General features: G+C 43.0%; 2 protein-coding genes across 2 annotated transcripts; one reads left to right on the top strand and one right to left on the bottom strand.

Moving 5' to 3' along the window:
• Window positions 1-3,382: 3,382 nt before the first annotated feature.
• Window positions 3,383-6,641, bottom strand: LOC135495143 (uncharacterized). The gene is made up of 6 exons (XM_064783584.1): window positions 6,633-6,641; window positions 5,892-6,012; window positions 5,380-5,643; window positions 4,436-4,632; window positions 4,062-4,254; window positions 3,383-3,551 (listed from the first exon to the last, which is right to left on the bottom strand). The coding sequence occupies exons 2-6, from the start codon at window positions 6,004-6,006 to the stop codon at window positions 3,442-3,444; spliced, it is 879 nt and encodes a 292-aa protein (XP_064639654.1). The 5' UTR covers window positions 6,007-6,012; window positions 6,633-6,641; the 3' UTR covers window positions 3,383-3,441.
• Window positions 6,642-8,509: 1,868 nt separating this feature from the next.
• Window positions 8,510-14,464, top strand: LOC135494841 (sulfotransferase 1E1-like). The gene is made up of 7 exons (XM_064783130.1): window positions 8,510-8,700; window positions 10,491-10,645; window positions 11,542-11,768; window positions 11,939-12,068; window positions 12,512-12,606; window positions 13,027-13,201; window positions 13,616-14,464. The coding sequence occupies exons 2-7, from the start codon at window positions 10,492-10,494 to the stop codon at window positions 13,726-13,728; spliced, it is 894 nt and encodes a 297-aa protein (XP_064639200.1). The 5' UTR covers window positions 8,510-8,700; window position 10,491; the 3' UTR covers window positions 13,729-14,464.
• The last annotated feature ends 361 nt before the right edge of the window (window positions 14,465-14,825 follow it).

Below are 14,825 nucleotides of genomic sequence, written 5' to 3'. Positions count from 1 at the left end.
CCATTACGAAACCGCATGTTTGTCCGACATATGTCAGTAATTCAGCGATAGGGAAATAGAGGGCAGCAGCTGCTGTGACCTCATCATCGCGGAATGCTACTTAATAGCCTGCTCCTGCCTGTAGTCCCTCTTTTATGAGGTCTGTGACGTCAGCATGACATCTTCCCAAGAATATACAACAACGCGATCGATGTCCGTACATGTACATGTATTCCTCAAATTTGCTATAGACAAGCATTTGTAGTGTGGTCTATTACATATTAATGGCTTTTACGATTTTGATTTGTTGATTTACTGGACCGGGAAAATGGACAAGCTCCTCTTATCCATACCTGCTGCGAATCGAATAAAAGTTTTATTGTGCGTGATATTTTCCATTGAAAGATGGTTAATTGGGCTTATTGAACACCCTGCTGCGACAACAAACGCTTATGGTACAACATCATGAGATACAGGTTTTTGATAATCCAACCTCGTATACAAAACCCTGAACAATTTGAAATGTCGAGAGGCGGAGTACAACTGATACCAGGTGGTATATAGAGACCGACTGAGAGAGGATGAAAAAGCCAATTTTCTGCACTCAACACAGTCAGAGTTGTTGTGTGAGGACTTTAATTATTGAAGCTCGTAAGTATCACTTCTGTCTGAAGTATGTACATCAGCTCGATGACACCTGATATCGGGCACAGTTAGGTATGTTTAATGAAAGAAAAAATAAATAATTAATGTTCCTATCCAGAATCTGTCACGGCATAGAGTTTGAATATGTATGATGGCGACAAATGCACTTCATGTCTTTCTTGCCAAGTGCTTTTTAAAGACTTTTGCCAGCTTTGAAGTGTCCCCGTTAGTTGATGATTATTTGGGATACTAAGGTGAGTCAAAATCGACAGCACACGACTCTGTGAACACTGTCAGTGTAATATTCCCGAGGACAGGATGGTGTTGTCAACGTTCTGCGTCATCGCCGGCCTGCTCGCCATGAGGGGGGTACATGTAAACACGAAAGGTAAGTTCATGGACGTACATTAAAGTAATATATACCGATATATGTCACCAAGAATTAACATGTAGTTAATTAACTTAGTTCCAGGGTGACATTTTCTACTTCTACGTCTTACAGCAAATGTACACTTGGATGATGCGACCGACACAAACCCTCAACTTTGCCTTGGAAAATCTCGAACACTGTATGTTTTCGAGTTGTGATTGAGCTGAATGAGAAAGATATTCTACTCTGAGGTGGATTTCCCAATGACCTCTGTTTCTTTCAGTCCATCCCAAACCCATCGGTTTCTGGCCTCTGAGCATAGACTCTAACACCCGGGACATGTCTGGAAACGGGTTCAACTTCAACCCAGACAACACGATGTCGTTTGCTGCCGACCCATGCGGTAAAAAGGATGGCGCACATCAAATATCGTCCACGAAATTAAAGCTGAACTTCAAGAGGATATTTCCATCGGCTGACGTCGGCGGCATCGGCAGGAATTTTAGTCTGATGGCGTTCGTGTATCCATCAAAAGTTGCAGCCGATTTTTGCTTCTTTGACTGGCGTACTGAGAACGCTCGGGCTGACCACGTTTGTCTTCACAAGTCCAAGGTAGGTTTTCAGTGTCCTCGCGAGCGTGCCGAACGGCAAGCACGTATATACGTGTAGTCCGTGTTCCCGTAATTCATCTCTTCGGAGGTCGCGCCCTGGTTTGGGCTGGCGACCAGCGCCGAGTGACTGGAAACTGGAGCCGCGGGGAATCGGAAAACTACGATGTGCCGACTCGTAATGCCATCATCACCTCAGTTTCACCTTCGACGTATAGAACTAAACGGACGACAGTAAATTGACTAGTGGTGCAGAGTCATGATGATGCGCAACCTGAGTCTGTATTGATGGCTTTTGACCGCGCCCGTCGGGAAACCTGTCCAAATACATGTGTACTCTTCTATCTCCTTGGGTGCATAGCATTGTACGCTTATACAGAGCGATTAACTACCTCGGCATTATCCGAATGTAAGGATGCACCCGACAGCTGGCTGGACTTACTGTACATATTTATTTTCGTTTGGAATATGCTATAATTGAATTATTTAATTTCCTTTTCGTGTGAAAACGTCGTGCGTTTGTGTGGCGGGGAGGGTTTTGGGGGTTGGGATGGTCTGGCCTGGTCCTTCGTTTCTGATATTCTTTACTTTTATATTCAGGTGTACATATCATTCTTCGATAGAAACCAAAAAACCAAAGTCAAAGTTTTCAGCGATCTTATACCCAAACCACTCAACTGGAACTTTGTTGGTTTGTCAGTCAACTTTAATACCGGGTTGATTACGTTCTGTCTCAACTCAACTTGTCAAATCAAACACGTAAAGAAAGGGATGAGAAGTGTAACGGACCGTGCGGTCGTTATGAGGGGCCACGGAGAAACGCGAATAGCCTCGCTGTGGTTTTTTGACGTATCGTTCAATGGGGATGAATTAAAGCTCTATAACAAGTACGAATGTACCGGTAAGTGATATCTTTCTCGTGGTCTTCAAGAATATACGGCTGGCGTATGTTTTTTTATATTCTTCATAAGTTACTGTTTCCTTCATTGGAATTTGCTGAAAATTGTCTACAGTTTCACATTTGTCCACAAGCGCTTTATCAGGACTGACGTTGCATGTTCTCGGTTGGTTCGGAAGTAAAGTGTGTCTCATGAATCAAAATGTGGCTCTCCCTTTAACTAGGTTACACAACCATCACAACAATAACTGAGCGTCCTCTTGACGGAGGCCGGCCGGAACAGGATGCAGCTGCGCACGGCAGGGTCGATTTGCTAACTTTTATGAAAACCTCACGCATCCTGGTTTTTTGATTTCAGATTCTCACCATCCACAGAAGAGAAGATCTTCGACCATGGAAGTGCATAAGGGTATGGCCGAACCTGATGGCGGACCCCTCTGGAGGGTCGCAGGGCGACCCGGGATCTTGGACTGTCCCCGGCGATGCCTGGAGAGTCCCGTCTGTTTCATGACCTACTATGAAGGGAGCTATTGCTTCATGGGTGGACATGCCGAAGGATCTCTGAAGGCTGGTGGAAACTTCGAGATCTATACCAAACTGATCTAGGTTTTGCTTGCGAGTTTGACATGTCTACAGCGACAACAGGTGGCGCGTCTGTGAAATAGAGAACAGACTATAACCGGACTAAAATCTAATTCATCTGCGTGCCTGTTGTTTATTTGGGGATACTTCAGATTTCGAAGTTTAACATATATGTACATATCCAAGAATGCATTTTGTTCGACTTCAGTGTTTTCTGTATGAAATCATCAAATATTGGAGCGCAATTTTCCTGCGAATTAGAAAACAGCTCGACTACGAAGCACGAGAAAACCAGCTAAATACTTTCTAAAAGTTTTATTCGCTAAAGATATATCTTAAAGAAAATTCGGATGTAAAGCCTATTTGCCTCCGACGGCTCCTGATACGTGGTCGACGACGGTACCAACAGCGGCACTTCCGGCATCGGCGATTCCAGATACGTTTCCGGAGATGTTCTGGAAGGTCTGGTCTGAAAAAGGGAGGAATGGACTTATTTTCTTCAGCAGGAAAACGTATTAGTAGACAAGTTGCAGAATGTGCATCCAGATAGGATTTTTAAAAATCACGAGGGTGAAAACATGACAACCTTACAGTTAGCCTATATTAGGCAAGATGTATGTTGGATGTCCTTCACTTGGCGCTTCAGTTGAGTGCTGCTATGTTTCAATCAGGCAGGATGCAAGAATGAACTAATAATCATGTCCGGAATACATACAGTACGTCATGGATGTTAACCTTAAAATAGCTGGAAAATTTGGCAGTATTTCACTTCAAATGTCTCATTCTCGGTCATGCTTGGTCCGATTCTGGCAAAGAAGTACAATGTACTTTGGACTTTGAAGTTTCATAATTATGAAATGCAACATTTCGTTCGAATATTTCACTTTCTGTGCGAAATCACCAAATATCAGAATGCCATTTTTCTCGTCGTAAAATGGAGTACAGGACTGGTTTATTTTTTAACCAATCAGATACTTACTGAGGATATCAGTGACAGCATCTTGGATGGCATCAATTCCGTTCTGGCCGTGGCCGATGATGTTGGAGACATGGCCGGAGATTGTGTCAATGTGGGGCTGAAGGGCGGTGCCAAGCGTGTTGACGTGTCCCTGGACCGTGTTCCAAACGTTGGTGGCGTGGCCGGAGAGGGCACTTCCGATGTTGCTTGCAATCTGTTGGCGAATGACACATATTTCTTTATGAAATATTATGATCTGTTGAAATGTCCTTTCTGTGGCGGGTGCAATGGGCAGCCAAGGACAGAAAACGATGGAGGGAACGTGTTGTGGCTTTATGTCCGCCCACAGGGAAAGAAGAGCCCAAGTAAGTAAATAAGAGAAATGTTCTACTTACTCCAGTGATGGTGTCAATATGGGGCTGGAGATAATCGATGATGGCGCGCTTTCCGATGACGTTTGAGGGCTTGTTGATCTGGTCGACCAGCTGCTGTCCAACCTGTCCGAGTACAGTCTGGGCGACACCGCTGAGAGCTTGGAGGAGCTGGTTAACGATGGTGTTCAGGTCCTTGGTCATCTGCCTCTTGGTCTGCTCTGCAACGAACATTAAAACTCTTTTAGCGCCATCTGATGGAGATCTACGTAACTTTTTCCCTCTCCAAAGGCTTCAACGTTAAAATAACATTAACGCCATCTTCAGGGTGTTGAAGGAACTAACTCATTCAACGCAAACGGACTTCGGAAAATACTTCCCTTTGAATTTGTCTTATTCTTTGGCACCCACTTGCAAATAAAAACACAACAATGTTGAATCGGTTGCTCTTATTGATTTACAATGATACCTACGATTTCCTCTTGCGACTCCCTTGCTATAAACCGATAATACAAATTAGGGAGAAACAGAGTCTTTCCAAAAAGTTACTTGAAAAAGCCTCCGGGGAAGTGACCTGCTCGCATGGTGTGCTCGAGAGATTCTCATAGACTGGCGAGTGAGACCCTCGTCGAGACGTAGATAACACAACACATTTTACTGGATGAGTCTCTTCTCACTTGACCAGTTTTCATCTCTGGTCCAAGCTACGTCTCTCACAGTAGTATCAAAACCAATTACGCCACCAAGCCCCCTCTCACCTAGCCCATTAAAATACGCTTCGATCCGCTACGCTGTACTTTAAGTAGAGCGGGCCAGCGCCGGTCTACCCCTCACTTGTCTTTTTTTCTGGTCCAATCTGAAGTGACATAACCAATTACACCTAGTGACCAACCACAAAACTATCGAGATGACTCTGACAGTGTTTGCATATTACGGTACCCCTTCTTTGAGTAACTTTATGATCTTACCTACGACAACATCGACGCTCTCGAGGAGCTCCCTCTTGGATGTTCCCTTGTTCACCCACGAGAGGGAAGAGATCTGCTTGGCATGCTCAAAGAGCTTCTGGAGGTTGGCGAGGATGGCGTCCTTGGCGGGCCCTAGGTGGGCCAGGATGGTCTGCGAGGCCTGCTGGATGAACGCCTGGATCTGCATAGGGCTGAGGTCGCGTTTGCCGATTGCATTGTTGTTGAGGAAATCTTGGAGGTATTGCATTACTAGGGAGCTAGTTCCTGAAATTGTTGGCATAAAAATGATGCATGTTGCCTAGCTTACGGACTTTCTACGTAGGCCTATATAAGGCTTTCAAAGAAAACGCTTAGGGACGATCATGATATTTATAGAAGATTTATTATAATCTTTCCGCTACGGTAATGTTATGTTTATTTACCTGTGCCACTAGACAAAATAATGAACACGAACGCCGTAGGCCTTTAAAACCATCTGAAAATTAAGATGTTTAAAGAAAATCCGGCCTCACCCTGAAGAGCCTGGCCAGCGATAGGCTTAAGAGCAGCGAGAAGGTCGTCAAGAACATCAGCCTTGGCGCCAGCTCCGCACAGGAGCACGATACAGAAAACGGCAGCGATACGCATCTTGTCCTGTAAGGGAGAGTAGATCGTAGCATGACGTTCTAAAACTCACAACTTTACATGTACGACAGAATAGTTTTTTAAATTTGAGAACTCTGAATAAACGATCATGTAAGCACTACATACTCAAACGCTTTCGATCTCAACTAAGACATACATTGTTCATTCAAGTGTTGAGTTCGAAAGCGTATGAGTGAGTGCTTCCCATTCTCCAAAGATCTCAAGTTAAAAAACGAATTCTGACATTCTAATTCCTAGAAAGTAGAACTTCAATAACACTATAACATAATGACTTGTGCTCTTGTGAGCAAATCCATTTGTGAATAAGCCGACGGAAGAAAATCGGGGCCGTCCAAAAGAGTTTTGTACGGTACAAAACGAAGATCAAGTGTCTCCTACAGGCAGGCTATCGACCAAACATGGCGGAAACTGTTGACTAGCCTAAGCCTGCCTCCTTGGCACGAAGAGGACTATAAAAACTAATTACGAAGGCCTTCTTAGGTCATGATGTCTCAATGATCGCACAAGTTCGTCATGGTTACTAAGAACTGGACGCGACTTTGCTGAATTAACTGAAGAAACAAATGAAATTTAGCATATACATGTACATGTACATTAAACGTACTCACCTTGTTAACTCCAAAAGAACGAAATAAGTTATAACAAACTTATCACGATTTTTGGCATTTAAGTACGATATCGGCCAGAGTCTGTCGAATTCTCATGGGTTAAGCCCACATTAGGCCAACGTGGGTAAAGGACGGTCCGAAACGCATTCCCGTGGTTTTATCAACGTTATGCCATCATATCGTAATCAATCAGAAAGGTGTGTTTTCAGGAACGCCAACACAATCTGCATGTAACCACATCATAATTAAAATGTATAGGGGTGTGGCGGTGGACGCTTGCGTGCGTGGAAGGGGTGACACAGATCTTACCGGTTACTCAGTGCATCTTTTAAAAGTATTTTGTTGGCTAAAATGACGAGCCGATGGTCGAAAAAGATTGTTTTTTTACTTGGCAAGCACGGGCTGGCTGCCCTAACCAGTCGGCTTAACTTTACTATCTAATTCGTCTTACGTAGTACAAATTATTCCCACCAAAAGACTAGTATCACAAACTGCTCCGGTTCCCGCATTTCAGCCTCGAGCATTACTCTATCGATTTCTCCCGGGCCGTCCATTACGCTATAAACTCGCACGCAGAACGCATTGATGGAGATAACGCCAGCGTTAGGGCCGTTTGTGATTTTGTCCCTGGACTCAATATCACATTCCTCTCCAGACTTGCTGTATCGATTTCTCCCGGGCCGTCCATTAGGCCGCGATCTTACGTGTTGCCATACAAACCCCTCAGAGGGTTCTCGTGTTCATGTCAAAGCCACTTCCTGTTGGTAGCGAGTCAATCATCACCAAATTAATAGGTTACACCGAAAATCGATACGAATGAAATAGTCGGCTTCTGTATGAAAAATCAGATTGCAATTTATGAATTATGGAAGGTACACGCCGTGGTTTACTATTGGGTAAGGCTTCGGTAGAGACACTGATGTCGTTCTCCACTCCTGTCAGGTTCGGCACCATCTTGGAGGCCACTCAGTAACGATCCCACTTCCACAAAATACAATCAGTGTAGCCTATCAACACAGTATACCACAACATGCATTACTATCAAGTCTTACTACTGTGTCTATTACTAATAAGTTCCAAAAATGATCATCAGTATATATACGTCTCGCCATTGTTTTGGCTGCCATCTTGGATTTAAAAATGGCCGTTGATGACGCCTCTTTTTTTCTAGGAGACTGCCCTCTACGTTGGAGTGTCAGTCAGTTATTTTCTCATATAAAACCATGCAATCGTCATGACTGAAACAATTGGACAGGGAGCTCTATTCCATGAGTCCCCCCCCCCACCACCCCTCAATACTGATATCGAAAAGAAGCCACACGCTATCACAATGGAGGATTGAATCGAATCACTACATGTATTCACGTGGTGGAAAATAACTTTCGTCTATCATTCTAAATGGATCAAAACTCTAACTCCCCGTCTCTATTTAGTCGCGATGCCATAAAAGTTCGCAGCCTCTTCATACCGCTTTCACCATTAAAGAGATAATTGCTCGGAGGCCCTTCAAGTTGCTGAAGGAGATGGAAGATATTGAGTGGGGCGGTCGTGTCAGATGCACGCGGCTAGCAGTACCAATGGAGGCTTCAATGATCAAGTAAGACATAGACGCTGTTACAGTGCCAATATAAGCCATTGAGCACTAACTTCGAATTCGATGAGGAACAGGCGATGTAAAAACCTTGAATGCCGATTTATCGGCGATGTGTACAAATCGTAAGTGGAAGGATACCGATTCGCCAATGGATCAGCATGCAACCTTTGTGATCGAGATATTTGTAAGTGGATCTGAGTCATTTAGGACAATAGTTATGAAGCCTTTCAATTGTACCATGTTTATATAATACTCAGTTGCATTATTGATGACGATTTGTTATCCATTCACGATCTCATAGCCGATCAAAATCACGATGAGCTGATAATTGATTTCGCAACAGCTCATAGTCGCACGCGCTTTGTGATGTTCTGATTGGATCTGATTGATATTATAACGAGGCTGTGGATACGGCAGACGACAGATCTTTATTGACACCCGGGACTTCTGATCTGGGAGCTGGGCCGATAACAGGTGAGTTCGATAGTTACTGGTTACGATTTTTCGAATTGTATCTTGAAATGAACTTTGCTTTTTCATTATGTCGGGTTATAAGTTGTTGTGGATCGCGACCTGTAAAATGTTTACTCACGATATGTTCCACTGTTTTTCGCGGCTTCCTCTGTTGAAATAATTTCACCCAAGGAAAACAGTAAAGAATTGTCCTCCGAGAAATACCTTTCTTCAGATAGATGTTGAATATCAACCGCAAGTATTCTAAAGATTCACACGAGTTGTGTGTCATGCTTCTATTTAATTAAAATGTAAGACGCATATACTAGTCTATTACATGGGGCTACTTAACAACTGTCAAAGATGATTAAAATATTGAATATTCCTGTAAATGGGTCGCTATGGATGTATTCAGCGATGGAGAAGTGTACCACTTAGCTTTGCACAAGTGTGTGTACATCTTACTCTCACGTGTCAGAAAGCCTAATTAACCAAATTGACACTAACTCATCTTACAAATTAACAACAACTATTGACATGCGGAGGCGACAGTTTCTTGTTAGCCCCAAAACAAAAAGTATGATAGGGGTTGTTACCAATCGCTGGCCACTTTTCAGTTTACCTCTGTCACGTTGTCATAGCTACGTCACAGGTCGCAGCGATAGGAATCGCACATTAGTGGTATTTTTTGTATTAATAAAGCGAAAATCAATGGGGTCAGCATCCTGAGATCAGGGTCATATAGTAACATCGACATACATTGTATTTTGAAACCATTGGCTATCCAAGTCAGTGCATTCGTTAAAAAAACAGAACATCTCAACATTCTACTAGACATTATCTTATAGAACACTCTATAAGTTACGCTGTATGGTTATTATGCCACCCTAGCATCAGGAAGCCCGCATGGTGTCATTCCTAATGAATTCCTTTCAATGCAACCACTGGCGGAATCCAGCTCCAGGGGAGAATAACACAATGTCTTGAGACGTTTTCTATTTGGCGTATGTATAGAGACTCCACTGTCTACCGGTACGTGGTCTATGCATGTATGCCATTTGTCGCAGAGAATGCCATCTGATTACGGTACCCTCAGCGATCAGAGATTCTAAGACAGCCAGTACTGATCGACAGTAATACTGTATCAACTTCTATTCTAAGCACTGAAGTGTGATTTTGATGAAATTTTGACTTCTGCCATATTTTGTACGTGTACCTACCCAAGTGGCCAGGTGGTCAAAAAGGACAATATAAGTGATGACAGAGATACCGCTGCGACCAAAACTGGGCGCAGTGTAGTATTACGAGTACATGGAAAAGCCAACTTATAGCATTAAAAAGTGACTGAGCTGATGCTTTCGAACAAGTCGACCAATTAGAACACTTCTTATTGATTTTATCACGATCGCATTGATGTTGCCGGGATATGAAAAGCCCGGATGTGGATGGATAAAGGTGGTAGCTCGGGTGATGGCGATGATGGTAACAAGAGACACTAATGAGAGAGGCTGTGGAGGTGACGGGAGGGTGACCCCAACATCGATTTCGTCACCTCAGAGTTGGCGTACTCAAATGTGACCCTCCATCACGAAACAAGTCGCGTGTCGCTCCGAGCTTGACAAGTTGAGACGGACTGGTTGTTCATTTCACTGTTGTCTGCCTTTTATAACATCTGATTACATCAATTACTCCTATTATTTCCTGGTGTCATTTGAGGCTCATCTTCTGTGACTCAGCAAAAATTGAACCAAAATGGCTGCCGGTCACAAACCTTTTTAACAGTTAGATCTACTCTGATCTTTACCTTTCAGAATGTCTGGTAAACGCTTCAACCACGTGCTACCGGGGGAACATGTCTACGAGGGCGTCCTCTTCTTCTGTTACACTCCGCCGGATATCCTGGACGCCGTGAAGGAGTTTGAGCCACGGGATGATGACGTATTCATCGTGACCTATCCAAAGGCCGGTGAGTTGTACTCGGGGATTTACGAAATCTTTCTTCGAGGGGAAAATGGTGGCCATGAAATGAAATTCTTCAGTCCATCAACAAAACGGTTTTATTGAAATCTGACTATATAGCTTTAAGGAAACATCTACTTGCGGTTTCATTTTCTGAGTGCCACTTTTTAGTTTATTATCAGGCTTTTGGTATGTTGTAATGGTTGATGAAGTGGATACATTATGTTAAGGGGTATTTCGCGTTGCGGAGGAAGATGCCGCCAAAAGCAATGTGGCCCGTATTTCACGAGTGCTAAACTGTGTACCTGGCTGTACGTGCAACGTACCCCATGATGATACCCAGCCTTCATGAAGTCTCTATACGCCATACAAATGTTGATAAGGAGAGCAACCAGATTTTGAAATCAGAACATGGATTTTGAGATGTTCCCTCCTGCTTGCTGCCCACTTCTTCATCATCAAATACAGACCTTTCCAACCTACCGTATAAAGGAACAATCTCGCTATGTAAACCTGCCAGTAATTGCAAGAATGCCATTAATGGTGATCTACCTAGATCATGATTCCTGTGGTCCTGTAACATTCCTTGTAGCAATATTGATCATCAATTCCGACAGACCGAAATGGATATTAGATTAGCTGCCTTTGTATCACATGGTGGCTATGGCTCCTTGAAAGGAAAACGTTTCTTGATTTCACTCTACCCTAGGTGCATCCTGGCACCAGTGGTTTTCAATATACTCCTCTTTCGATGAAGTAGGAGTATCAAAAACCTGATTCTCAGGATGCCCTGGGTGATGTCTCACTTCTTTCATTACTTCAATTATATGGTATTGAACTGTAGGCCTATAGCTTATACAGAGGAGCGATCACACAAACATGTCTGCCTTTCCTTGTCTTTAGGAACAACATGGCTACAAGAAGTCGCCTGGCTCATCATGAATGAGGGAGATTTTGGAGGCGCCCAGAAGAAGCAAGTCTACTTCCGGTCGCCATTTTTAGAGTTTAAGGACGAAGTCCTGAACGAGGTCGGCCTCGATTTGGCAGCGCAGGTACCGCCTCCTAGAGTCATAAAGACGCACCTGCCAGTGAAGCTCGCTCCTGAGAAGCTTTGGACCAAAAGTCCTAAGGTAGGAACAGTGTTCAGGGCCGTAGGAGACGGGGGCCTTTAGCCATGAATATTAAAGAAATGATTAAGAACTTTTTAGATTAACCTTTAATGCCTATTCAACTATGATGCGCAGGTCTGCAGTGAAAACTCTACTCAGTCTGACACTATAGTTCAGTGTTTTGTTTCCAGATCTTGATTCTGTTCCGTAACCCCAAGGATCTCCTGGTGTCCTACTACCATTTCTACCGCAGCAGCTCCAGCTTTGGCGATTTCCAGGGAAGCTGGCCAGAGTTTTACGATATGTTTATTGACGGCCACGGTAAGATACGAGTTAGTGGTGGTTGAAGGTCAAGGTCAATTTGGTAAAGCCGTGAGGTCAGCCATTGTCTGATGCGCGGAGGACACTTGCCGGCTGCCATGTTTCTGTGCCCGCACATGCACCATCTTTTACGAGTTTTTCTTATGTAAAACAACAATTATGATGATAACTTTATTCAAAGACAATACTTTGACAAAGGTGTCTGCTTGCTAAACTTGGCCCAATACTATACGACTACTCGTCAGTCTCTCCCGTTATTTACATATTTTGCAAAATCTTACACCGCTTTTCATACCGCACCGAACACCCAATTTCCTGTGTTTTCTACATGTATATTAGTGACTGGAAACGATTTATAAATATCCAAATTACATTACTGAAGTTGAAATACGCCATACTTGACTTTGGCGATTCCTGATACCAACAACTCATTTACCTTTAAGTTGACCACGGGTCGTGGTTCGATTTCACCAAGAGCTGGTGGGATAAGAGAGACCATCCAAACGTCCATATTGTTTTCTATGAGGACATGAAAGAGGTAAGTCTAACCCCATTCTCCAAAGAAGCCATGATATTCAATGATATTCTCCCTGCCATTATTAGCTTCCATGTTGGACGATCGCGCAGTGTAACCGGACTGAAAAATGGTCGCGGCCACATATTCGTACTCACACGTTGGGTATAAAATTACAAAATATCAGCCGAAATTTCGACTAAACATATCGAAAGCCGAGTGCTTTGTAGGCGTTGGCGTGCCCGAATTTTAAAGTAGAAATCAGATTCCAGAATGATTCAGTTCTGCTTAGAAATATGATTTCACTATCGAAAATGGCATAATTGACAACCAATCAGCCCCTCCTTAGTAATAAATATAACTGAACCTCATGAGATTTCGCCAAATTCCATAATTTCATTCTTACCAGATAAGAACACAACACATTTTGTCTTTCTTTTCAAGAACCTTACTGCCGCCATAAGCGGCATGTGCAAGTTCCTAGAAAAGCCTCTGAGCGAGGACACCATTCGGCAGATAGCGGAGCATACAACATTTGACAACATGCGCAAGAACCCCATGACAAATCACGAAGATGTGTATTCAATCAACAGCAAGGTCTCGCCACTTTTACGGAAGGGTAGGTACACTCGTCGGACTATTCAGGCGAAGATTTGAGTACAGCTTGGTGTCATCGAATGAGATCGTTCAAACCGATGTAACGTTTTGGTTGCATGGAATCTCAATATCCCTCAGCAAAAGATCGACGAAATAAGGACTGATATGAAAATGGATACGATAAACAAAGAAACCAATACTCTAGTTTTCCAAACAAATAAAGCTCATGAGTCAAAGTGTACATGTTTTTATGGTTTTTAAAGACCAAAATACCTTTTTTATGCATTGAACTAAATGAAGAGGCTTGTAATGACTAATACTTCATCAATTTGTTAGACGTCGATATAGCTGAGAAAACGGAAGTTCGTTTGTTGTGATTATCCCTTGTGTATTCGTTTCTGGCGATTTATCCCTTGTGAATGCTTTCTCTTTTAAGGTCAAGTCGGTGACTGGAAAAATCATTTCACGGTCTTCCAGAATGAGATCTTCGATAAAGTGTATGACGTGAGGATGAATGGTTACGATATACCCTTCAGATATGAACTATAAATCATGATTGCGGGGATGTTGTGGCGTTAATCTAGTCGGCGTTTCACTCGTGCTGCTCCTTTTAACAACGCCGCTCTGGTTGAATCGGTCCCCAATGCATGAATTCCATGCAAAGAACATCGTGTATCCCGACTATTCGTATCATAATACCAAATTGGTATAACATAGGTAGCCAACAAACAGCTACTGTTCACTGAAATTTTCAGAACAAAAATTATTCGTGAATGTCAAGGTATACTCATTGTACTCTAAATATACATCAGATTTACAGAGCCATTGAAGGTTGATACGCCCGTTTACACGGGACCAAACCAATCTCGATCGATCCGGATCAGCGCGGATTAGTCTGCCGTGTAAACACGCGCGAATGTGACATCTGGTCTCGTTCAATGTACAATATTTCCGTCATAACGAGACCTCATGTACATATATGTACGACATTCCAGAGGTTGGTCATAGCGATGTGATTTGTTCTGTTCTGGTTCGTTTTTTTGCCGTGTAAACGGCCCTGATGTCCAGAAACTAAATCGGTTCTGGCTCACTTTCATATGCACTTATATGCATGTAGTACTGAGACCTCTTACACTGTCTAGAATAAAAAAGTACATCGATCGTATGCATAATTATAAATTAACAATATTGTATTATTACTAGACTTTACATGTACACTACTTGTATTCTAGTTGTCTAATTCATACTAAAGGGTGCTTTGAACACATACTCATAAAACGTTCAATTCGGGACGTCCCACTCCAGTATCGAGCTATAAGCCATCTCGCTCGCTTATTTATAATTCATAGCGACGCATATCATCCAATAGAGAATCTACCCCGTTTTTGAGAGCTTTTTTGTGCCATTGTAGCACTTATTGTGGCATCGCTCAAGCATTAGGATGGTGCGGCAGTTTACCCTCCTCGGATTAGTCGTGATGGGACTGCTGCAGTCATGTTTAGCAGGTATATAGGCAAGTCAATATTGTGGAATTTATCGGAGTGCTCTTTTTTAAAGGCCTAGGTTGTTTGTTGAAAAGAAAAACATTGAATTTGTAATTGAAGTTGAAAAATTCGGAAAGATGTAATAGATAATCGCAGACATGC

Source organism: Lineus longissimus, chromosome 10 (assembly GCF_910592395.1).
Source record: "Lineus longissimus chromosome 10, tnLinLong1.2, whole genome shotgun sequence".
Taxonomy (NCBI): domain Eukaryota; kingdom Metazoa; phylum Nemertea; class Pilidiophora; order Heteronemertea; family Lineidae; genus Lineus; species Lineus longissimus.
The sequence above is the reverse complement of the archived record's forward strand: the minus strand, read 5'-3'. Positions and strand labels throughout refer to the sequence as shown.

Coding starts and splice junctions, on each gene's coding strand:
- LOC135495143 (XM_064783584.1), bottom strand. CDS start 6,006: ATGCGTATCGCTGCCGTTTTCTGTATCGTGCTCCTGTGCGGAGCTGGC. Junction 5,644..5,891: donor CGCTGGCCAGGCTCTTCAGG/GTGAGGCCGGAT, acceptor CAACAATTTCAG/GAACTAGCTCCCTAGTAATG. Junction 4,633..5,379: donor GAGCGTCGATGTTGTCGTAG/GTAAGATCATAA, acceptor TGTTCGTTGCAG/AGCAGACCAAGAGGCAGATG.
- LOC135494841 (XM_064783130.1), top strand. CDS start 10,492: ATGTCTGGTAAACGCTTCAACCACGTGCTACCGGGGGAACATGTCTAC. Junction 12,069..12,511: donor TATGTTTATTGACGGCCACG/GTAAGATACGAG, acceptor TTTACCTTTAAG/TTGACCACGGGTCGTGGTTC. Junction 12,607..13,026: donor TCTATGAGGACATGAAAGAG/GTAAGTCTAACC, acceptor TTTCTTTTCAAG/AACCTTACTGCCGCCATAAG.